The sequence below is a fragment of the Phyllobates terribilis genome, unplaced genomic scaffold (genome assembly GCF_046119375.1).
Source record: "Phyllobates terribilis strain yellow unplaced genomic scaffold, ASM4611937v1 Scaffold_5__5_contigs__length_657084704, whole genome shotgun sequence".
NCBI classification, from domain to species: Eukaryota; Metazoa; Chordata; class Amphibia; order Anura; family Dendrobatidae; genus Phyllobates; species Phyllobates terribilis.
This window is the reverse complement of record NW_027362765.1, coordinates 251,064,255-251,089,240: the sequence shown is the minus strand read 5'-3', so window position 1 is coordinate 251,089,240 and position 24,986 is coordinate 251,064,255. Positions and strand designations below refer to the sequence as shown.

General features: G+C 44.6%; 1 protein-coding gene across 1 annotated transcript in view; it reads right to left on the bottom strand.

Moving 5' to 3' along the window:
* Positions 1-1,658: 1,658 nt before the first annotated feature.
* Positions 1,659-24,986, bottom strand: part of LOC141272874 (proton channel OTOP2-like) — a 273,399-nt gene continuing 250,071 nt past the window's right edge. Inside the window, exons 5-6 of the mRNA XM_073684013.1 lie at positions 11,407-12,266; positions 1,659-2,180 (exon numbers count right to left, since the gene is read on the bottom strand). Of these exons, the coding sequence (XP_073540114.1) occupies positions 2,010-2,180; positions 11,407-12,266 (1,031 nt within the window). The 3' untranslated portion in view covers positions 1,659-2,009. The remainder of the gene's footprint in view (positions 2,181-11,406; positions 12,267-24,986) is intronic.

Genomic DNA, 24,986 nt, shown 5'->3' with positions numbered 1-24,986 from the left:
AAGCCTTAAATACATTTTCAGATAGGAATAAAATGCATTTTAGGTCGCAGTCAGATGGCCGTATTACCTGCACGAGGATCACATCGCAATGCTTGGACTGGCTGTCGGCTCTCCTGACCTGAGTGTGGCAGCTGCATAGAAATACATGCTGCCCCGCTCAGGTCAGGAGAGCCAACAGCCAGTCCGAGGATTATGATGTGATCCTCGTGTGAGTAATACAGCAATCTGAGTGCACCCTAAAAAAAAGAAAACAATTTGCACATGTCATGTAGATGCCATTTTTAGATGCAAACGGCACCAGAATTCTGGCACAAGTGTGAAAATTCAGGAGTACTTAGTAATCATTTAGATATTATGAAGACAAATAAATATTTTGAAATGAAGTTTATATTTTGAGACACTTTGTTATACTATGTATTTTATTCAATAGGTTTGTGGACTGCAAAAAAATAAAAATAAATAACTTTACTCACTCACCACAGCTCCAGAACTGCCTTGGCTGCTACCCCTGGCCTTTGTGATACACTGCAGCTGTGACGTCACGATTTCAATGCACATGACCATTACAGGCAATCATTGGGCTCAGTGGTCTCGTGCCACCTACATGAGTATCACAGTGACAGACATCGCAACTGCAGTCTGTCAACTAAGACTGGAGACTAGAGGCAAAGAGGCAGAACTGGACCTGCATTGGGGGAGTAAAGCATATATTATTAATTCTACAGTGAGCAAGTCCATGGCATTAACAAAAATCCCTAGGAAACCCCTTTAATTTGCAATATGATCAATTCCTTAGTATAATAGTATTATCAGAATGGTGTCCTTAGTGGTCCTGCCAGTAAGGCTTCAGATGCTTGAAATTCCTTCATACATATTTTTTTTAATATGCTTATAAGAATGTCAAGCATTTTTTTAATAATGCCTTTATATTAGGGAGCAGCCTTTCTACAGTCATGCATATTCACCAGAAGTATTACCTGGACATCTTGATTGTTCCTGGGTAGAAATTGTGGAGGTGGGGGAAAAAAGTGCACTATCTAAGTGCAGTAAATAGAGAATAAAAGAGTTTTGAATCATTGATTTGTGCTCACCTGAGCAGGTTGTGCTGGTAGGCACAACTCTAATGCAAGACCTTACAATATTGAGGTTCAGTCCACGATTTGCAGCTCTTCCATGGGCGGTAATGACATGTTTGTCCTAGCCGGACAAAAGCCTCCATGTAGGCAAGATTTGGCAGTTGAATCCTGGGGGCGCTCCTGTGGGATGATGAGTTCCCCAATAGGTGATGGAACTTATGGTGCGGTCTAGATGTTGAATTGACCACGGAGGATTAAAACTTATGAATTTATTTAAAAAATGCGATAACAAAAACACTGTTATACATAAAAAAGGGTGGTTAAATGATTCAGTGTAAATCGTTTAACCCCTCCTTTTTTATGTAGAACAGCGTTCTTGTTATCACCTATTGGAGGACTCCTCGTCCCACAGGAGCGCCTCCAGGATTCAACTGCCAGACCTGAACATCTTGTAATCCTCATCGATTAGGTTTATCATATTTGAACACCCCTCCAGTTCCAGTTTCAGTTCCCTTTTCCACCACCAAAAAATAAGTCAGGTTCACATTGGATGCAAGAAAGTTACAATATTATTCTTTATTGATCTCTTATGGCTTACTACTGAACTATTTGCTACATTGTTTACTACAATTTGGCTAAGGTCCGCAACTAACATTGCGATCAAACAATTTAATTTGACAACAATCTTCTGAACTGTACACGCAAATTTTGACTTTACCAAGTAATGTGTTCAGGTCATTTCTACCATAGAAAATAGGTAACCTAGAAAGTTCTATCAATACTCTGTAAATTAATAAAATCCCAGTTTATGTATGTGCTCGTCATCTTTGGTAATTGCTTTATAGATCTATACGCCTTTAAAATTCTTCATATAACGGATGATGATGACTGTCCAGAAGCATCATGTGTTTGGAGAATAGATCATGGGGTCCTCTATGACATGCTGTAAAGTTCCAACAGGGTAGCAGCTGCATGCATACGGTAGAAGATCCCAAAGGGAAGACAAATGTTGGTGATTATGGCCCATAATGTAAAACCATAAAACTTGACCTCTAAACCGTTGTCAAATCGTATCCGAGCTCCAAAGGCAGGCATTATCCAGAACTGGGAGAAGAAGACAAGAAATGATTTAGTAGATGAATAGGACATGGACACTCAGTGCATTAAATTGTATTATGACAGTTTTTAAATTACATCATTAGGCAAGTTGGGTTTTTTCTTGTTCAAAAATATGATCAGCGTGGCCTCCAAACCACAATTTTTCTCCAGGCTTTTCTTATTGTTGTGTGACATCTGTACTCCCTGTCTATGTAAATGGAGTACGGATGGGGGGGTGCTTTCCCACTGGAAAAATAATGCCGTCTTCTGCATTCTGGCACTGCACTGAGAATGAGAGAGGCCGCTAAGGTAGCATGAGCCTCAGTAATGTAAGCCTGTTCTAACTTTTTGAGGCCGTGTTACGTTGTTTTGCAACTCTCCAAAAACATGGCAAAAACACTTTATTTCTACCATGATTGCTGAAAAAAACCCACAGTGTATGAACACAGCCTAATATTGTCTCTTGAAGTCTGGCATTGAACTATGAGTAAAATATGTCGCTAAAGCAGCATGACATGGGTGCATTTTTGGTTTACCTAGCGTTACGCTCTAGCTACTGTGCCGGAATCTCTTGCTCATAGTGCAATGTCAGTATGGAGGACACAGTTGGCTAAACAGCAGAGCTCTCAGTGGAGACTACACATCAGAGCATTATATCCTTAAGGAGAAAGCACACTTCTGAAGTGGCTCCCCCTAGGCAGACAGAATCTGTACTCCAATTACAGGGATTGGTATAGATGTTGCACAACAGTATGAAAACTAGGGATTTTGAGAGACACTTTGATCATGTTTTTGAACAGGAGCTAAGCGGGCTCACCTAATAAAGTGAATTACGAACTTTTTTTTAACTGTCCATGCTGGACACAATAATGAAGAAAAAAACGAGTTTAGTTTTACTTTAAACTCTCACATGAAAATAAATAGTGTTTTTGAAGCGAAGGTTTTTTGTAGCAAAGTAAAAAAGAAAATGGGATCATCTAAAATCTGAAAAATGACTGTAAAACTTTTATTTCAGACCAATATGACTTACTGTATATGTAAAGTGTCTTAAAATGTCTTCACTATTCATGAATATGACTTTATTGTTGGAAAAGTGAAAACATTCCATTCATGGATTAACCCTTTTTCGCTTTTGTGACCAGGCCAATTTTTCCAATTCTGGCCAGTGTAACTCTATGAGGTAATAACTCTGGAACTCTTCAATATATCCCAGTGATTCTGAGATTGTTTTTTCATGCTATAATGTACTTCATGATAGTAGAAAATGTTGCTTTAGCCCCAAATTTTTAATTTTCACAAGGGTAACAGGAGAAAATGCTTCATAAAATATGTTGTGCAATTTCTCCTGAGTGTGCTGATACCCCATATGTGGTGGAAAACTACTGTTTGAGGGGATGGCAGGGCTCGGAAGGGAAGGAGCACAGTTTGAGTTTTGGAATGCGAAATGGCAGGAATCGTTAGCAGATACCATGTCGTGTTTGAAGGGCCCCTGAGGTGCCTAAATAATGGAAACCTTCCACAAGTGACCCCATTTTGGAAACTAAACCCCTCAAGGAATTTATATAGATGTGTGTTGAGCACCTTGAACTTCCAGGGGCTTCACAGAATTATATAATGCTGAGCTGTGAAAATTAAAAAATACATTTTTCCCACAGAAATATTAATTTATCCCCAAATTTTTCATTTTCACAAGGCTAACAGGAGAAAATGGAAGACAAAATTTGTTGTGCAATTTTTCCTGAGTATGACGATACCCCATATGTGGTGGAAAACTACTGCTTTGGTGCACTGCAGGGCTTGGAAGGGAAGGGGTGCTATTTTGGCTGTGATAGGTTGCGGACACCATGTCACATTTGAAGAGCCCCTGACATGCCGAAACAGCAGAAACCCAGACAAGTGACCCCAGTTTGTAAGCTACACCTCTCACGGAATTCATCTAGGGTAACATTGAGTATTTTTTAACCCTCAGGCGATACACAAACTTGTATAACATTGGGCTGAGTAAATGAAATATTCCTTTTTTTTTTCACTAAAATGTTGCTTTGATCCCAAGTTTGCAATTTTCAAAAGGGGTAATGGGAGAAAATGTTACATAATTTCTCTTGAGTACATCAATACCCCATAAGTGGTTGAAAACTATTTTTCAGGCACAGTGCAAAGCTCAGAAGGGAAGGAGCGCCATATTATAGTGCAGATTTTACGGTTGTGGTTTGCAGGTGACATTACCCACTGGGAGAGCCCCTGAGGTCTCAGATCAGCAGAAATCCCCCATAAGTGACTCCATTTTACAAACTACACCTCTCAATGAATTCATCTAGGGGTGCAGTGATCATATTGACACCACATGTTACTCACAGAAATTTATACCATTCGGCGGTGAAGAAAAAAGAATTATATTTTTACCACAAAAAATAGTTTAAGCCCTAGAGTTTACATTTTCATACAGGGCAATGGGTAATAATGGTGCTGAAATATGTCCTGAATGTGGCAGTATCCCATATGTGGCTGTACAGTTCTGCTTAGCCATACAGCAAGACTTGGGAGGGACGGGGCACTATTTGCCTTTTGGAGCCCAGATTGTTGTAGAATAGTTTGCAGACCCTATATACACAGCTCCTAAGTGCTAGAAGAGCAGAATCCCCCATCAAGTGTCCCTATTTTGGAAATTATACCCCTTTGTAAATTTATCTACAGGTGTAGTGCCGATTTTAACTCCATGGGTGTTTTCCAGAAACAAGCAGCAGAGGATGTTGCTGAGTGAAAATTGCAAACTGCCATTGAAGTGATCAGTATGCTGTAGTGACCATTATGTTATGCCCAGTTGGTGCTTCTGAAGACATGCACCCGTAAATTAGGCGGACTCTAATCGCTACAGAAATGCGAAACATGTGGACCCTAATTGTGGTTTAGGCACATTGTGGGGCTCAGACAGAAGGGGGGGGGCAGTTGGATTTGGGAGCACAGAATTTGCTGAATTTCTTTTGGGGGGCGATGAGCCATTACGCTTTTCCAGAGCCTTTGTGCTACCAGTAGCATGGAAGCCCCCTATATTTCTGTTAACAGATGACGGACCTGAGTGGGGACTTGCTTTTATTGTGGATTGAGTTGAAGTTTTTATTGTGAACATTTTACATAACGTTTTGGATCACATTTATCGCTCTGCGCTGAGCACTTACATCGGGGTTTCCATTTAATTCTCCAAGTGACGTAATTCAGATGAACCCCTGAGGAATCCATTCACTATAATGAGGCAGCAGAATTACTCTGGACTCCGTCCGGCCTCTGTTCAGCAGTGTCCTTCTTTTCAGAGGTACACAAAACTGTGGCCAACCGCACTTTTATGCACGCCTAAAAAAACTGACACAGCTGGATCACAGCTTAGACAGCGTCCACAGTCCATCTGCATCATCACAGGGAATCTTCCACCGCAGTATATCCATCTGAATCATGTATTTCAAAGATTTACAGGGAAACCCCAGTGTAAGCGCTCAGAGCACAGCGCAGGATAAATATGCACTCAGCCTTAATGCGTTATTTTGGGAAGCAGAATGAACAAATCAACAGCAGGTGAAGAATTGGTTTTATTTATTTATTATTACGCCGTTCCTCGTGTAATATAAGTGATTAAGTGACTTTATTCTTCAACTCGTGGCGATTACAGCGATACCAGATTTATATTGAGTTTTATGATTGGCAGCTGTCACACACTAAGACCTCTTTCACACGTCAGTGTGTCCGGTATGTGTGGTGACAGTTTCCACACGTACTGGAAACACTGACACACGCAGACCCATTCAAATCTATGGGTCTATGCACATGTCAGTGTGTTTCCACGAACCGTGTGTCTGTGTGCTCCACACGCTGACTTGTCCATTTTTTCTTGGATGCACGGTCCGCAAAATGTCTCACACTGAACACACATGGATGACATCCGTGTGTCATCAGTGTGACACGTACCAGCGCCTGGGAATCAGCGCTACAGTTGGCACTGTTCCCAAGCACCGGGTGCTGAACGCTGCCCTCATCATTGTTCCTTGCTCACGCTCTGATCAGCACGAACAAAAGACAATGTTGGGAGTAGTAGTGTCTGCTGCTGATGCCGAGGAGCCGGGGAGAATGAGCAGCTCCAGCGAGCGAGGCCCTGCACTGAGCGGAGCTCACTGAGTGACAGGACACCGCTCCTGAGCTCAGCGCAGCTCCGGGCCCCGCTTGCTGGAGCTGCTCATTCTCCCCGGCTCTTCGGCATCAGCAGTCAGAGGATTACAGTGGGGGACATATCCGGACAGTTGAGTATAAGGATTTTATTAATTTAGCCTTATTTTTACACAGGGACACTGCGGGAGCAGACACTACTACTCCTAACATTGTCTCTTGCTCGTGCTGATCACAGCGCGAGCAAGGAACAATGGTGAGGGCAGCGTTCAGCCCGGCACTTGGGAACAGCGCTAACTGTACCGATGATTCCCAGGAGCAGGTACATGTGATCCTGCTGCAGCACACGGGCGACACACGGTTGCCACATGTGTGACACACACAGACACACGGGACACATATCTCCAGTACCGTTTTTTCCAGTAATATACAGACGTGTGAAACCACCCTAAGGCTATGTGCACACGATGCGGTTTTAATGCATTTTTTCCACCGCGGAAACGCATTAAAACTGTTTGTTAATAGGTCTGCCATGTATAGCAATGGTAATCCGGATGTGCTGTGCACATGATGCTGTAATTTCCTCTCCGGATTACCATTGCAGCAAAAACCGCGGCATTACCATTGTTTGGGCATTTCCGCTGCAAATTCATGCCCATTGACTTGCATTGAATCGCAGCAAGCCTTTGTGCTACCAGTAATGTGGAAGTGGATTTGCAGCGTTTCAATGGGCGCGAATTTGCGGCAAAAATGCGCTGCGGGTGGTACCCAGGTCGGGAGAGGAGGCCACTACTCCTCTCATCTGACCGTCGCCCTGGCTGTTAACAGCGAGAGCGGCGTGGATGGGAGGAGCAGTAGCCTGCTCTTCCCAACTCGTGGGCCCGCGTTAAAATTTTTTTAAAAAAAGTAAAAAATAATAAATAAACCTCTATACTCACCTGTCCGGCGACCACCGGCATCTTCCTGATCCCCGGTGGCGATGTCTTCAGCCCGGCAGCCAGCGGTACACTGTGGGGAGCGGGTCCTGGAAGCACAGTATACTGTGCTTCCAGGACCTGCGCTGATCTCAACGATCAGCTGATCGTCACGAGACCATCAGCTGATAGGTGACATCAGCGATCAGCTGATCGGTCACATGACCGATAAGCTGATGCTCACCTGACCTTTGGAACATTCACAAGAATGTTCCCAGGGTGGTAAGTTCACAGGGGCTGATCTTCAGCTGATCAACCCCAGTGACCTCCTGCAAAGCAATGTACACTGACAGGGATGATTTTACACCCCCCCTGTCAGTATACAGTGCTGTATTCTACAGCTGTGACATCAGAGATTGCTGATGTCACAGCTGTAGAAGTGACCCAGATCGTCGTGGGACACTCGTTGGCGGTACGTGGACTATATCGTTGACGGCAGACAGGTGAGGAATATGGTTAATTGTTATTTTACGTTTTTTCAGCAGATTGAGGGCTTAGCAGGAGGCATACAATAAAAAAAATTAAAAACCGTGTGTTTTTTATTTCATTAAAATACTTTATTCTGGCCGTGTGTTTATTGAAAAGGAGGTGACTATTTTACCACGCGGTTAGTAATGGGGGCGTCTTATAGACACCTCTCCATTACAAACCTGGGCTTCATGTCAGCCGCCAATACAAGGCTTAAGTGAACCCCAACCCCATTACCCCACTCGCCACTGCTACAGGGCAGTGGGAAGAGCGGAGGCTAAGCTTTGGCACATCTTATGGATGCGCCATTTCTGGGACTGTTGAGGGGTGATATTAATAGTGGAGGGGGCTAGTATCCAAGGCCCCTTCCATTGCTATTAATATCAGCCCACAGCTGTCTAGTTTAGCCTTTGCTGGTTAGATTCTATAGGGGACCCCACATTAATTTTTTTCTGGGGTCCCCCTGTAATCTAGCCAGTAACAGCTAATCAAACAGCTGTGGGCTGATATTAATAGCCAGGGAACTTTGTTGGCTAATGGCCCCTTCTCCGGCTACTAATATCAGCCCCCAGTGGTCGGCTTTCCCCCTGCTGGTTATAAAAATGACGCGGGAGCCCACGCCATTTTTTTTTTACATTTTAGGCTTTGTGCCCATAATTCAGATGTAGCAGCGCTTTGGACACAATTTTTTTCTGCGTCCAAAACGTTGCATTCTATTGAACGCAGGTAAATCCACATGTGTTCACTGAACCATGCATATTTACCGTATTCAATATTTTCTAGTGGTCAAATTTCTGTTGCAGAGACTAGCGACTTCGCAAGAGAATTTGACATGCTGCAGTCCTGAAAGACATGGCGCATGTCAGTGTCCATAGGTGATTCGCAGCCTCTGATGCACGCATAGTGAGCATAGGATTTTTAGAAATCCCATCCACTATGCTGTAACATCTGGACGCTGTGGGTTTGATTCCGTATAAACACGCAGCGTCAAACCTGCAGCGGCTCCTGACCATGGCCATGTACCCAAACTCACCAGCAGCATGTCAATTTCTGTAGCGGACACGCCAGTCTCCGCTGCAGATTTTGAACGATTGAAGTGTCATTATATGTGGTGGATTCACATATACCGACAACAAAAGTGTGGCATTAAAACACCACATTTTGGACACAACAAAATACGTTGTGTCCAAAGTGCTGCTGAGTGCTGATCGGGGGGACATAGAGGCTAACAAACCAGCTGTGAGATGTTAATTATGGCGAAGGACCATGTTTGCCTAATGGCACCTCCCAGGGTAAAATTAGCAGCTCACAGCAGCCGCATAAATTACATGAATAGAAATGCTAATGAAGATTGGGTGAATAGGACTAGTTGACACCCAGCTCTTTTGTTTGGTGATGACAAGGTGTCAATCAGACCTTTTCATGACCAAACTTAATTAAAGTAAAGTAAAGAGTTAAATAAACATGCAGACACAGTGTAAACACTGTATTTGAAATACACAAGACCCATTTTAATAATTTAAATGAACCAATATACTCAATGTAATCCAAGAGTTTAAGCAATGTGCCACCAAATAACTTTATTTAGCTCCAAAAAGCATTCAATGATGTACAAAAAAAGCATGTAAAAAACGCGTCAAAACACATATAAAATCCGCATGCATTTTTTCTGCCAGAGAGAGGCAAAAGGGATCAGGAAATTTCTGCTTCAAATCTGCATCGTGTGCACTAAGCCTAAAAGACAATTTTTTTTGTTGCAAAAACTAGTTTTTGCATCACCATATTTTGAGAGCTATAATTTTTCCATATTTTGGCCGACAGAGTCATGTGAGGGCTTCTCTTTTACGGAATGAGTTCACATTTTTATCAGTGCAGCTCTTGGGCAGACAACATTTTTTGATCACTTTCTATTCCCTTTTTTGAGAGGCAGCATGAACAAAAAACAGCAATTCAGGATTTGTTTTTTGAGGGTTTTTTTTAATGCCGTTTCGCGCATGGTTAAATTGATAAGGCAGCTTTATTCTTCGGGTCAGTACGTTTACAGCGTTACCACATTTATATAGTTTTTTTATGTTTTGGCACTTTTTTCACAATAAAATCTATTTTTATAGAAAAAATAATTGTTTTTGCATCGCTTTGTTCTGAGAGCTATAACTTTTTAATTTTTCCACTGAGCTGTATGGTGGCTTTTTTTTGCGAGACAAGATGATGTTTTTAGCGGTACCATATTTTTTCCATTTGGCTTTTTAATCGCGTTTTATTCCACTGTTTGTTTAGCGGTATGATGAAAAAGCAATGTTTTTTGCTCCCCTTTTTTATTTTTATTTTTTTACGGTGTATGCAAAAGGGGTTAACAAGTGTGACAGTTTTATAGATCAGGCTGTTCCGGATGCGGCGATTAAAAGAACTTGGCTGTCAAATATCAGTGCCACATCTACCCCCAAGCTGTTTGTAACTGTAATTTACAATCTATTACAGGAGTACCGCTGTTTCTCGAAGAAAGCAGACACGTTTTTCCATGTTGTGGATTACTCCTGCCCGGCATAAGACTGATTTTGTTATTTTTAAGACAAAGCCTTTAGGCTAAAAAATAGGCAAAGCTGGAAAAATCCTCAAAGTATGATCCAACTTAGAGCAACGGATGGTATGGATAATATCTGTGTGCAAATTGTCTGACATTGTAAATTAAAACTGTGGACACATGGTTATAATTAGTTAAAGCAGTAATCTGGGAATTTCTTTTTTATCTTATGGTCTTATAGTCTTCAACCTCTGGTAGATAGTTGTGCTTTACTCTTACTCTTATCAAGTGCTTGATTTGTGATTTCTGAGCCTTCTCTGACATTCCATGTGGCGACTTACTCTGACCACCCATATCAGACCAGCATCTGACAGGAGGTCAATTGCCCGGATTCATCAGAGCTTTTTTGCCTGATTCCTGGCAAAAAAAAACTTTTAAAAGTCACATTTTTGCGTAAATGTGAGGTTGAGAAAAATTTTTTTACTTTTGCCATTTTACACCATTCTCAACACAGCTCCAACGAAGTAGAAGGGATGGGGGCATGATGGAGCATTGTGACGCATGCTCGTCAAATTCATGACAGGTGGTGGCTTTTGTTAAGCCCCAAATCTTATTCCAGCAGGGACAGGAGTAGATTTGTGGTGAGGCGCACACACAGGGCACTTGCCTGATTTAAAGAATAAGGAACCAGGCACATTTGCTCCAACACGACCTCTCATCAAGACTGTTGAGAGAATCACCTGTCTTGATAAGTTGGGGCCAATTTCTCGATACTTTAAAATATGATGCTCATTAAAGCTTATATATTAAGCCTTTCTTGATAAAACAGAGAAAAAAATGATAAAAACAGATAAAAAAGAGAAATTGACTTCTGGTCCACAAATTGTGTGAGCTGGGTAGTCAGAGTGAGGGTCACGTGGTATCACTGTGGACCCGGACTGAGACTCAGAAGTCAGGAATAAAGTTCTGGGTTTGAAAATTAAAAGCACTACTATATAATGGATGTAGGTTACTATAGAGCTTGAAGATTAAAACATAATTCCACATATACTTTGAAAATACTTACAAAAGCTAAAACATAAAGACTAAGTCTCACTATGTATTAGTCATTACTTACTATTATGTTACTAAGGAAAAGAAACAAGTACACATCTTTCATAGTTTTTCTTTTCTTGAGATGACTTTTAATTTGGGCGCTCAGGGTTCCTCTTCTTGTCAATCTTCTGCTTGAATTCTTTGGGCCAGTAAGAGATTGTCTTCTGTCTATTTCTGGCACACTGACCTGTTTAATGGTTTCATGGTCTACTGTAGTGCTAGAGATATTTGAACTAATAGGCCTTAATGATAAATGGGGTGGAAGACGATGCAGACCTTCGATGATAAACGCATTCTGACTCGAGTGCTGCAGAATCATCAACAATGAATAACTAAGCGTTAATGCACACAAAGAACTGAAGGGTTGTGTAGACACCATGGCTATAATAGAGTAGTAGGAGATTGCATATTGACCTAATGTTGCTCCAATCAGTAGACCCGTATCCAACGCACGGCTTGGGTTCTTCTCTTTGGCCATATTTCTTTTATCTAATCTGAAGATAATCATTCCCACTACATTCGCCAGGCACATGAGAGCAAGGCTGATCACATGAAAAATATAAAAGGTTGTCAGTGACAACCATTGTCTCTCACTGTTGTTCCTTCCTATTTCATACATGATAAACATCACTAGACCAATAACAAAAATAATCAAACCACATAAAAGTCCCAGGAGGGGTATATGTTGGCGAAATCCTGGTCCTATTCCGTGGCCGTGAGAAGCATTTTCATCAATTTCACGCCCTACATTCTTCCACATGATATAAATCATGGCTGCAGCAAACAGATTATACTCAATGTTAAAGGGGTACAAGTAGATGTACATTATGGCGTCATTTTTGCACTGTTCTCCGCACCCACATTGGTCGTTTTCATCTTCATCTGGAAAGACAAATGAATGTATTTACTTAGGTCGTCTGATTCATTTCATCAACTAACTGGCAATCATTCTTTCTTTTTACAATTAGGCTGTGTGCCCACTATGCGTTTTTTAAGCGTTTCCGCAGCGGCAATTCCGCTGCAGAAACTCTGAAAAAATGCATGGTAGAAGGCCTGCCATGTTCCCCAATGATAATCCGCATGTGCTGTGCACAGCTGCGGAAATTTCTGCTGCGGATTATCATTATTACCAATTATTTGCGGAAGCGCTGCGTTTTCGCCGCCATTGACTTGCATTGGAACGCATGTAATCCGCATCACTGGATCTGTACATGCGTTTCAATGTGCGGATGGTACCCAGGTTTGGAGAAGAGGAGACTCTCCTCCGGACCCGGGTACAATAGTACCGGTATAAAAAAGAATAAAATAAAAAATAAATATTATACTTAGCTTCTGATGGACCCCAGTGTCCTTATCTCGGTTTGCTGGCAGCTCGCGGTAGACTAAAGGACCTGCGCGGACGTCATTTAGTCATGTGACGGGTCACGCGACTGCTGACGTCGGCAGGTCCTTAAATCTACCGCGAGCTGCCGGCAAACCAGGAAGCATCGGATAAAGACACCGGGGGCCATCAGAAGGTAAGTATTAGTGTTGAGCGAGTATGTTCTATTAACCCTTTCGCCGAGTATGCTCGGGCCGAGCTCCGAGTATTTACAGCTGCTCGGTGATATATTGTTGAATCGCACTCGTGTGCATGATTTGTGACTGTTTGACAGTTTTAATACATGTGAGGAATGTCTATTTCTTACACATTCCTCACATGTAATAAAGCTGTCATACAGTTGCAAATCATGCACACGGGAGCGATTCAAACATATCACCAACCAGCTGTAAATACTAGAAGCTCGGCCCGAGCATACTCGGAACAGAACATACTCGCTCAACACTAGTAAGTATATATTTATTTTTTTACCTTTCTCTCGGGTCACAGTATATAAATCCATGCCGTTTCCATCATGGGCGTACCCAGGATCAAAACTAGGGGGGGGGCAAGCCATGGTTGTTCAGGATGTAAAATTTTAAAACGAAAAAGGTGAATGCTGCGTCCAAAGCGCTGCACGCAGTTGAATCTGCATGTGTTCATTGAACCATGCGGATTCACTGCATCCTATACATTACAGTGATCTAATTTCCCTTGCGGAATCGCTAGTCTCCGTAAGAGAAATTGACATGCTGCGGTCTGTGAAGACGCGCCACATGTACGTGTCCGCGGGTAATCCGCAGATGCACGAAGACACATAGTGGATGGGATTTCAAGAAATCCCATCCACTATGCTCTAACATCTGGCCGCTGCGGTTTGCACTGCATCCAATCCACAGCGATTGCTGATCGTGTGCACATACCCTTACAGGCTCTTACAGACTAACTATGATCTGTGCACCACACACGCAGTGTTAGGCCAGTTTCACATGTCCTGATATTTCCAGTACTGGAAAAAAACAGGACCGGAGATATCCGTTTGTACTTGTGTGGCAGCCGTGCCGCATCAGTTAGTGCTGTTCCTAAGTGTCGGGTGCTGAACACTGCCCTCAACATTGTCCCCTGCCGGTGCTGAAATCAGCACACGCAAGGGACAATGAGTGATGAGTAGTATTCTGCTCCTGCTGTGTCCTGGTGTAAAAATAAGAATAAAATAAAAAAAATCATTATACTCACCTGTCCAAAGATGTCCCCCACTGTAACCCATCTGACCATTCACGCCAAGGAGCCAGGGAGAATGACTTCTGCAGCATTGATGCTGTGCTCAGTGAGCGGTGTCCTGTCACTCACTGAGCGCAGCGGAGGTTCGGGGCTCGTTCGCTGGAGTGAGTCATTCTCTCCGGCTCCTCGGCTTGAACGGTCAGATGGGTTACAGTGGGGGACATCTTCGGACAGGTGAGTATAATAATTTTTTTATTTTATTCTTACACCAGGACACAGCTGGAGTAGAATACTACTCATCATTGTCCCTTGCTGGTGCAGATCGCAGCGCCGGCAGGGGACAATGATGAGGGCAGTGTTCAGCACCTGGCGCTTGGGAACAGCGCTAACTGTACACTGATTCCCAGGCACCGGTACGTGTCACACTTATGACACATGGATGTCAACCATGTGTCATCAGTACGGGATGTTTTGTGGCCTGTGCATCGTGTAAAAAACTGACATGTCAGGGTGTTTTGCCCACGGACACACGGTCTGTGGAAACACACTGTCATGTGCGCAGACCCATTCACTGGCAGGGGAGTGAGGTTTAAAGCGCCACTCCAGCAGCAAAATAACAAACTGCAAGAGTGGAGCTTTAACTACACTATCTAACAGCTTTTTTCTTTTTCTGCTTCCTTTTGACGACGCTTCATTTGAGAATCCCATTGTCTACTGGGATGCTCAAACGGTGATCATCAGATAAAAATTGGAATCATTCCCACCTTTACCCTAGTGAATAATGAAGAAGTGTTCAAAAAAATAAAATCACATTTGGTATCAACGTGTCCACAAAAGTACGATCTCTAAAAACTACAAGGGCTCGCTGACACACGAGCGAATAAATCGGACAAGTGCAATACGATAAAAAAATAGGATTGTACTTGAGCAGTGTAACGCTATGGGGCAGTGCACTCAAATGTCACCTGAGTGCAGTGCAATTCCCACGGACACCGGCAATGAAGGAGATGGAGAAATTACTTTCTCCGTCCCCTCCCCAGCTGTGCTGTGATTCTCTCATGTGAGAGAATCGGAGCACAAAGCACTGACACTTGGATCACACTCGCAGCAGAACAGGAGCCGAGTGTCATTAGCATATCGCATCCGATGCTCTATGCTCGTGTGTTGTTGTTTTTTTATTGCACAATTTTTAGTAAACCGTATAAAATGGATGGTGTCAGTCAAAAGTATCACTGGTTCCAAAAAAAAAAAACAAGAAGGGAGGGAAAGATGAAAGCGCAGAAATTATAAAGAAAAAAAATAACATTATTATTGTAATAACATAGCCCACTGCTCATGGGGTTAAATGCTCGGCCATGTCAGGTAGGGCCGTGTGACACTCAGTGCTGCTTATTATACTCTATTTCATATATATACCTCCATTTATTCCCCTGAGCTGCGGCCTCCTCTCCTGCCGCACATCCACCCCCTGTCCTGTCTGACGCTGATAATAGAAGTGTCACACTGCTGTCAGTGACTCCAGTCTCCTCTACTTTATATATTATGCCAGGCATTGCCAGCGACTTCAGCAAACTTACTTCAGGACCTTAATGATGTCACTGACCATGTGTGCAGTAAGCAGCCAATCACAATCAGAGTAAGCGTTCATTAGGGAGGAGCCCAGTCACAGGTATTGTCAATCATCCCACATGGTCAAGTGTGTGTGCGGCGTGCGTCCCTGCTTCTAGGGGGTGGCAGCTGCCCCCCCCCCGCCCCACGGTGGGTATGCCCATGGTTTCCATGGATTTATATAGTGTGACCAAGTTGTCAAGCACTTTCCAAGTGATGCTAAAATCGATTGGAAAAGCGCTTGATAACCCGCATGCGGAAATGCATGTGAAGAACGCTTGACATCCGCATATCCCTGGCAGGAAAACGCATGTACAATCTGCATTTACAATCCGCATGTACAATCCGCATGTACAATCCGCATGCGTTTTTTCTGCCAGGGAGATGCAGAAACGCTCAGGAAAAAATCCGGAGCATTTCTGCATCGTGGGCACATAGCCTTAAAGTTAAGTAATGAGTAAAGTTTCCTCATCCACATGCAATGATTTTGGAAATGTCCCATTTTTCATTTACACTCAGTACAAGAACAACCTGCATGCAGGATGAGCTTTATGATGTGTGACATGGAAACATTTGTAGCTTTTTGAGCAAACTAGCATGTTGAAACTTTGGTTGCTTATTATTCCAACCATTGTGTGCATAAGTATGGAATATATAACTGGATGTCACCTATGCAGGCTATATGCCTGGTACTTGTAAAGAAGCTAGCTTTCATTTAAAGGAGAGGTGGGCAATTCATTCTCCCAAGGGCCACTTGAAACCGTGACTGTTGTTGAGTGCAGAACCAATAGGCTAAAATAAACTCTGCTAAATAGTAATATTAACATATTAATTGTAATTATTTTATATTAATATTAATTGTATGAGAATATTGAGCAGAATTAATTATGCTGAAATCCCCCTATATACCATATGAGTCTGCACACAGCCCCCCTATATACCATAAGAGCCCACACACAGCCCCCTATATACTGTAAGGGCCCCCACATAGCCTACTATATACAGTATGAGCCCCCAAATAGCCTCCCATGTAGATTATGAGCCCCACGTAGCCTCCCATGTTCAGCATGTGCCTCACGTAGCCTCTGATACACAGCATTTACTCCACATAGCCTCTGATATACAGTATGTGCCCCATGTAGCCTCTGATATACATGTGCCCCACATAGCCTCTGGTACACAGCATGTGCCCCATTTAGCCTCTGATATACAACATGTGCCCCATGTAGCCTCTGATACACAGCATGAGCCCCACGTAGCTCCCCTATATATAGTATGTGCCCCCACATAGCCTCTGATATACAGCATGTGCCTCACATAGCCTCTTATATGCAACATGTGCCCCACATAGCCCCCTATCTACAGTATGAGCCCCACATAGCCTCTTATATACAGCATGAGCCCCACATAGCCTCTTATATACAGCAAAAGCCCCACATAGCCTCTTATATACAGCATGAGCCCTCTATATACAGTAAGAGACCCACACAACCCCCTATATACATACAAATATCCCATACTGTATACATGAATAAAAAAGTGGAGCTGGAGCTTATGGAACAGTTTGATTGGCACTACATTATGTGGCTAATATTTTTGGGGCTCAATGTGTTAAGTATTAATAGGGTATAATGGCTTGTAATTTGAAAAATTATTTGTTTTTATGGTATTCCTTTATATAGGAAGGCCTTTAGCACTTCCGCTACACATAAATAAGCCCCAAGGAAACAAAATCAGAGGAGGGGAGGAGTCCTGAGGAGATAATTTGCATATTCCCACTGCATTTTGGGGTAAGTGAAGAGTCTCCGCGAGCTCAAAGAACACTGGATTTTGGCTGTTGGAGCTGAAAAGAGGACATCGGTAAACCAGGGGAGGAGTCCTGAGGAGATAATTTGCATATTCCCACTGCATTTTGGGGTAAGTGAAGAGTCTCCGCGAGCTCAAAGAACACTGGATTTTGGCTGTTGGAGCTGAAAAGAGGACATCGGTAAACCAGGGGAGGAGTCCTGAGGAGATAATTTGCATATTCCCACTGCATTTTGGGGTAAGTGAAGAGTCTCCGCGAGCTCAAAGAACACTGGATTTTGGCTGTTGGAGCTGAAAAGAGGACATCGGTAAACCAGGGGAGGAGTCCTGAGGAGATAATTTGCATATTCCCACTGCATTTTGGGGTAAGTGAAGAGTCTCCGCGAGCTCAAAGAACACTGGATTTTGGCTGTTGGAGCTGAAAAGAGGACATCGGTAAACCGCGCGCCTACCGGCGTGCGCATTTTGAAGCTTTTTTTTAAGCTTTTTTCACTGTTTTCAGAACATTAACAATAAGAACATGGAAGAGTCCAGGAGCCATTTGGTGAGCTGCATATCCTGCTACATGTTCACAGACTTGCCAGTGGAAAAGCCAAACTTCACATGCCAGAAATGCAAGCTTGTGTCCCTGTTGGAGGAAAAGTTGCGAAATCTAGAAGAGAGGTTAACTACCTTGAAAATCATTAAGGAAGGTGAAGAGTTCTTAGACAGAGCAGAATTATCTCTTCATGATTCAGAAAGAGAAGAAATTCGAACTGCACCTGACGAAACAGAGGAATGGAAGCATGTGACCCACAGAAGCAGGAGGATCGAGAGGCAGTCAGCACCCATACTGCTCAGGAACCAGTACCAGGCTCTCACGCAGGAAAACCATGAAGAAATACAGCAAAATAAGACTTTGCCAGCAATGAATAACCTTGTAAGCCCTCAGAATCCTCCTGGATGGAGAAAGAAGAATGTTGTGAAGAAAAAACGGTGGTCTTCTCATCCATCCTCCCAGTGGATGGCCATGGAACAATGAGGTGGAATAAGATTCTACAGGTGAACAACTGGCTACGTCGATGGTGCCGTCAACAAGGATTTGGATTTCTGGATCACGGAATGAATTACCTATACAATGGACTACTTGCTAGAGATGGGGTGCACCTTACGAAGACTGGAAAACATGTATTTGGAAGTCGCCTTGCTACACTCATCAGAAGAGCTTTAAACTAGAACAATGTGGGAAGGGAAGCAAAAGGCCAGAAAAAGCCATACAGCTGACAAATACTATTGAGATCTCTGCTACTGGAAGTGGAAAAGAAGAACAAAGACAAAACAATTTAAATAATAAAAATATGGGAGGAAGAGAAACCAATCACAAACTAAAATGTTTTTATACAAATGCACAAAGCATGGGCAACAAACAAGGAGAATTGGAACTACTAATGCAGGAAAAGGAATATGATGTCATTGGAATCACTGAAACTTGGTGGGACGATACACATGATTGGAATAAAAGGCTAAAAGGATACAACTTATTTGCAAGAAACAGACTTGATAAACGAGGAGGAGGTGTTGCATTGTATGTTAGAAAAGCGTATATCTGCACAGAGATTGAAGCTTCAGAGACTGGGAGTTCTGTGGAAACTGTTTGGGTAAGAATACAAGGAGAGAACAACGGAAAGGACACCATTGTAGGCATTTACTACAGGCCACCTGGGCAAGCTGAAGATATGGATGAACTCTTTATGTATCAAATGACCAAGTTCTCCAAAAAATATGACGTAGTGGTCATGGGAGATTTCAACTATCCAGACATTTGTTGGGAATCTCTCTCAAGTAAAACTAACAGGTCAAGCAAATTCATATCCTCTCTTGCTGACAACTTTATCTTCCAAAAGGTAGGGGAGAAAACAAGGGGATCTGCTACTTTGGATCTAATCCTTATAAACAGGGAGGAAATGGTTGAGGAGGTAAAGGTGGCTGGGACCCTAGGAGGCAGCGATCATGCTATTATAGAATTTTGGATAACTAGAGGAGGAAGACATGTGAAGACTCAAACTTCAAGGTTAGATTTTAGAAAGGCAGATTTTAAGAGACTCAGAAAGAGAATAGGAGGGATCCAATGGCTGGATGTCCTTAAGGACAAAAATGTCCAGGAAGGATGGGAAATTTTTAAAAATGAGATTCTCAAAGCACAATCGTTAACAATCCCGAAAAGTAGGAAGAATGGGAAGCATTTAAGGAAACCAGGATGGATGAACACAGAACTTAAACACATGCTAAAAAGAAAGAAAGAAATGTTTATTAAATGGAAAGAGGGAGGCATATCTAAAGAAGATTATAATGCAGTCTGCAGATCCTGTAGGGCACGTATCAGGTTAGCTAAAGCTGACAATGAATTAAGGCTTGCAAGAGATGTCAAAAGCAATAAAAAAGGATTTTGGGGGTATGTCAAAAGTAAAAGAAAAGTCAAAGATGCTATAGGATTTTTACAGGATGAAAATGGAGAAATGGTAAGAGAGGATGTTGAGAAGGCCGAACTTTTTAATTCCTATTTTGCATCTGTTTTCTCTCAGAAAGAAAATGTAACATCAACTGATCTTCACTGTCCTTTTAAAGGAATAGAGGAATCCAAGTTATCTGTAAACAGAAAGATTGTGAGGGAATATTTAGCTAACATGAATGAGTTCAAGTCTCCAGGTCCAGATGAATTACACCCCAGAGTACTGAAGGAGATCGTAGAAGAAATTTTAGAACCACTCTCCATAATCTTTGAAAAGTCTTGGAGAACAGGAGAAGTCCCAGAAGACTGGAGAAGAGCAAATGTTGTTCCTATCTTCAAAAAGGGGAAGAAGGTGGACCCAGGGAACTATAGGCCGGTGAGTCTGACTTCTATACCAGGAAAGATCTTTGAACAAATTATTAAACAACATGTATGTAAGTACATGGATAAGAATGAAGTGATTAACCAGAGTCAGCATGGGTTTGTAACTAACAAGTCATGTCAGACTAACTTAATTTCCTTCTATGACAGAATCACTGACTGGGTGGATCAGGGAAATGCTGTAGATATAGTATATCTTGACTTCAGCAAAGCACTTGACAAAGTATCTCACACCATCCTTATTGAAAAAATGACCAAGTATGCAATGGACCAGGCAACTGTTAGGTGGATTCATAACTGGCTTAGTGATCGGACTCAAAGGGTGGTTGTAAATGGCTTCACATCCAGCTGGATGAATGTCTCAAGTGGGGTACCACAGGGCTCCGTCCTGGGACCTGTATTGTTCAACATCTTTATCAATGATTTAGATGAAGGAATTGAGGGTAAACTGATTAAATTTGCTGATGACACAAAGCTAGGAGGGATAGCTAATACTAGAGAAGAGAGAGAGAGGATTCAAAAAGACCTAAATAAACTGGAGCAGTGGGCAGCAACCAACAGAATGGTTTTTAACAGGGAAAAATGCAAAGTACTACATCTGGGCAATAAAAATGAAAAAAGCATATACAGAATGGGAGGAATAGAGCTAAGCAACAGTACATGTGAAAAAGACTTAGGTATACTAATAGATCATAGACTGAACATGAGTCAACAGTGTGATGCAGCAGCAAAAAAGGCAAATACAATTCTGGGATGTATTAACAGAAGCATACAGTCTAGATCACGTGAAGTCATTATCGGTCTTTACTCCTCTTTGGTCAGACCTCATCTGGAATACTGTGTACAGTTTTGGGCACCACATTTTAGAAAAGACATAGACAAACTGGAGCAAGTTCAGAGAAGAGCGACTGTGGCACCCCAGGGGTCTGGTTTCCACAGTAATAGCAGTATTACGTCTGTGAGCAGGTGGGAGGTCTCCTGGGCAGGAATCCTAAGCATGCCACACCTCCTGCCCAGTCCTGGGAGGGGAAGAACTTCCCCTATATAAACTGGGGCTGAGGCAGGGTTAGAGAGAGGAGTTCCAGACAGAGACGGAGTCTGGTCTGGACACGCAGAAACAGGGACAGATAGACCTCAGGAGCTCTGTAGGAGCCAAGGAGAAGCGCCAGGGGCTGGAGCTGTGCAGAGCTCGCCCTGGGAGAAGGTACTAAAACCGGACACAGGAGTCCGAGGCTGTGGGGACTAAGATATACCCAGCAGCAGAATCCATCCGGCAGGGGATTCCAGGTCCTCTGGCCATAAAAGCCCAGAGGCTCAGTCACAACGAAGGGACCAGCACCGCCATCCCAGAGCGGAGGCTAACAGGAGGCCCCAGGTCACCAGCCATACGGGTGAGCACCACACGGTATACCCAGGGACGTGGGCTACTTGTAACCGCCGAAAGCAGGGTAGCCAGGAAGGGTACAGACTAACGGGAAGGCCTACAACTCCACCTGGCCAGGGGAACTCCGGCTTACTCGCAGACTAACCAGGCCCCAACTACTAGCCAGTACTCCCGGGGGAATTTGCCTTGTACCATCAGTAAAGGCCCTGAACTGTACCCTCGCGTTTCCGTGCTTCCTTGTCGCACCGTTAGTGCTGGGACATCCACACCATCACTCCCAACATCATCCACATCCGCTGCCCTGAGGCCATACCTCTCCCGTTGGGGGTTATATCAACATTGCTGCACACCTATACCACCGGCCTCAGCGGTCTGCCCTGCAGCGGCGGTTTCATAACCGCATTCAACGGGTGGCATAGTCGGACACTAATACCATCATACCAATAACCGCCACTAAGTTTGACCACCCTGGGCGCGGACCGGGTCACCGCCACACGAAGACTACTACCCCCATCGGATCCGGCTCCGGGTATCCCCTGCGCGCACGCGCGCCGCACTACAGCACTGGCCCAGGGGGTGAGTCAATTTTGGCGTAGTCGGCAGGATTACGTGCCCGCAACCACCGGGTACTGCGTGCCTGAAAAAAGAGACTTTTATACTTACCTGCGGTGAAGCTTCCCGCCGTCCGGAGTCGTTTCCCGCCATCTGGAGCCGATTCCCGCCATCCGACGCCATCTTCTGCCTTCTTCCCGCCATCCGTGGAGTTTTCCCGCCATTGGACGCCATCTTGAGGGCGCCGCGCGGGAAGAAGAGGGGCGTGGACTCCGAAAGCCCGCGAGAACTGAAGCCCCGCCTCACGTCCGGACGTTGCGTAAGGTCCTGGAAGGAGCCCAGCAGACGCCGACGTCACAGGAGCGCGACGGAAGGTCCTCAACCCTGACGATCCACTGCGGAGCCGCGGCCTACGGAAGAGGATCATCGCAAGGTAGGCCACGGTCCACTAGGGGGGAGGAGGATGTCGGATACGGAGGAGAGCTTCACCGCCACAGCCGCCGCCAGCGCCACCTCTGCTGCGGTCATGCCTTTCACCATGCCCTATATCCCGGGGGCAGCCTGGCTACCCCAGTACTCAGGGGAGTCACATACCCTAAATGACTTCAGAGAAAGGCTGGATAGCCTCTTCCAGGTGTATCCCCTCACGGAGGCGCAAAAAGTGAGCATCCTGGTGGCCCAATTAATCGGGGCAGCCCAAAGGGAGGTAAAGTCCTGGCCACCTGGGAGGAAGAGGACTGTCAGAGACATACTAACCCGGCTGAAAGACACATTTGACACCCGCACCTCAGCCGAAATAAAACTAAGATTTTATGGGTGCAAACAACGGGCACATGAGAGTATAAGAGACTATGCTCTAAACCTACAAGAGGCCCTGAGAGCCATTAAGCAGGCAGACCCTGACAGCGTGGGAAATGAAGATAAGCTGTTGACTGAACAATTCATTGAGGGTCTACTGTGCAATGCCCACCGAACCCAGTTGCGGGCAATGGCCTTACAGGACCCTGACCTGGACTTTGCACAGTTCAAGGACAGAGCCATCCGGGTGCTCCGAGAACCGGCACCAGGTGGCGCTGTGACCCACAGGCGCCCTGCTATCACTTATCACCAGGAGACGGCGCCCTTGTCTGCAGGGCCTGTGGGAGCTGATGCGCAGGCTTTAAACAGTGACCCGGCTACAGACCTGCACCATCAGGTCCAAGAGCTAACTAAAAGCGTTGCCGCGCTAACCCGAACTGTGCAGTCTTTACAGGTTTCTACTGCAGGGAAGATCGAGCTGGCATCCGGACCGGAGGACATCCCGTGGCGCCGACCAAGGAGGACCCCACCGGCCAGAGGAAGACCCAGCGATCGATACAACGAGGACGGACGACCTATTTGCCGCCGCTGCAATCAACCCGGACATGTGGCAAGGTACTGTCATTTAAACGGGCACAACCTGGGGTAGAGGGCCAACCCCCAGGCATAAGACCATCAGGCCCATCAAACTGGCGTGATAAATACGTAGGGGGACGTCCAATCTTGCCTGTGGTACTGGATGGCATTCCTATGAGTGCCCTACTAGACACTGGGTCACAGGTCACCACCATCCCGTACGTGCTCTTCAAGCAGTACTGGAATGATTCGGACATAACCCGCTACCCAGACGATGACCTGAGTATCATCGCCAGCAATGGTCAGCCCGTGCCGCAGGTGGGATTCAAGGAGGTGACCATTAAAATCGGTAAAGTCGAACTGGCGGCACAAGGACTGATTATAGTGGACATAGACCGTCATGAGAGTCACCCTGGCAACCAATGTAATTGAAAATTGTCTTGCAGAGGTGATTCTCATTTTACAGCAGGTTGCCAAGAACGCCAGTTCCGGCCAGCAGCGTGTGCTCCAAAAAGAGATCCGGGCACTGATGAAGCGGCAACAGGTGGAACTATCTGGTGGTGAGATAGGTAGCGTGAGAATGTGTGACCCGTTCCCTATTGCCATGCTACCAAAAAGTGAGATGATGATTTGGTGCCGGGCAGCTATTGGTCTAAGAGGTAGAGACTACCAAGCAATGGTAGAACCCGTCTACTCAGACAGTAGGCCCACCATTTTGACAGCACGGGGGGTGGTCGATGTACGCCATGGGAGGGTGCCCGTTCGCATCATAAATATCGGTGAGAGAGAAGTACACCTGCCCCGGTATGCCACGCTAGCTAAATTGTTCACCATAAACCAGAATTCTGTACAGGCCGTGGAACCCTTGCCTCCATCTCAACCAGAGGAAGGTAACGGCTCTAAGAAACCAGTGGGGGACTGGTGTCAGCAATTACATCTGGGTACCGACTCCACTCCCTCACACCAGAAACAAGGAGTCTATCGGGTGGTTCAAGAGTACGAGAGAGTGTTTAGTAAACACCCGTTAGACTTAGGGCGAGTAAAGGGGGTAGAACACCACATCCCCACGGGAGACCATCCTCCCATAAAGGAGAGATACCGACCCGTACCCCCTGCACACTACCAACACGCCAAGGGGATGCTTAGAGACATGAAGGAGGCTGGGGTAATCAGAGACAGCTGTAGCCCCTGGGCAGCTCCACTAGTCTTAGTGAAAAAGAAGGACAACACTATGAGAATGTGTGTAGACTACAGGAAGGTCAACCGTATCACACACAAAGATGCGTACCCGTTACCAAGGATAGAAGAGTCCTTAGCTGCATTAAAATCTGCTAACTTCTTCTCTACTTTGGATCTCACTAGCGGGTACTGGCAGGTTCCTGTAGCAGAGGCAGACTGGGAGAAGACCGCATTCACCACCCCGATGGG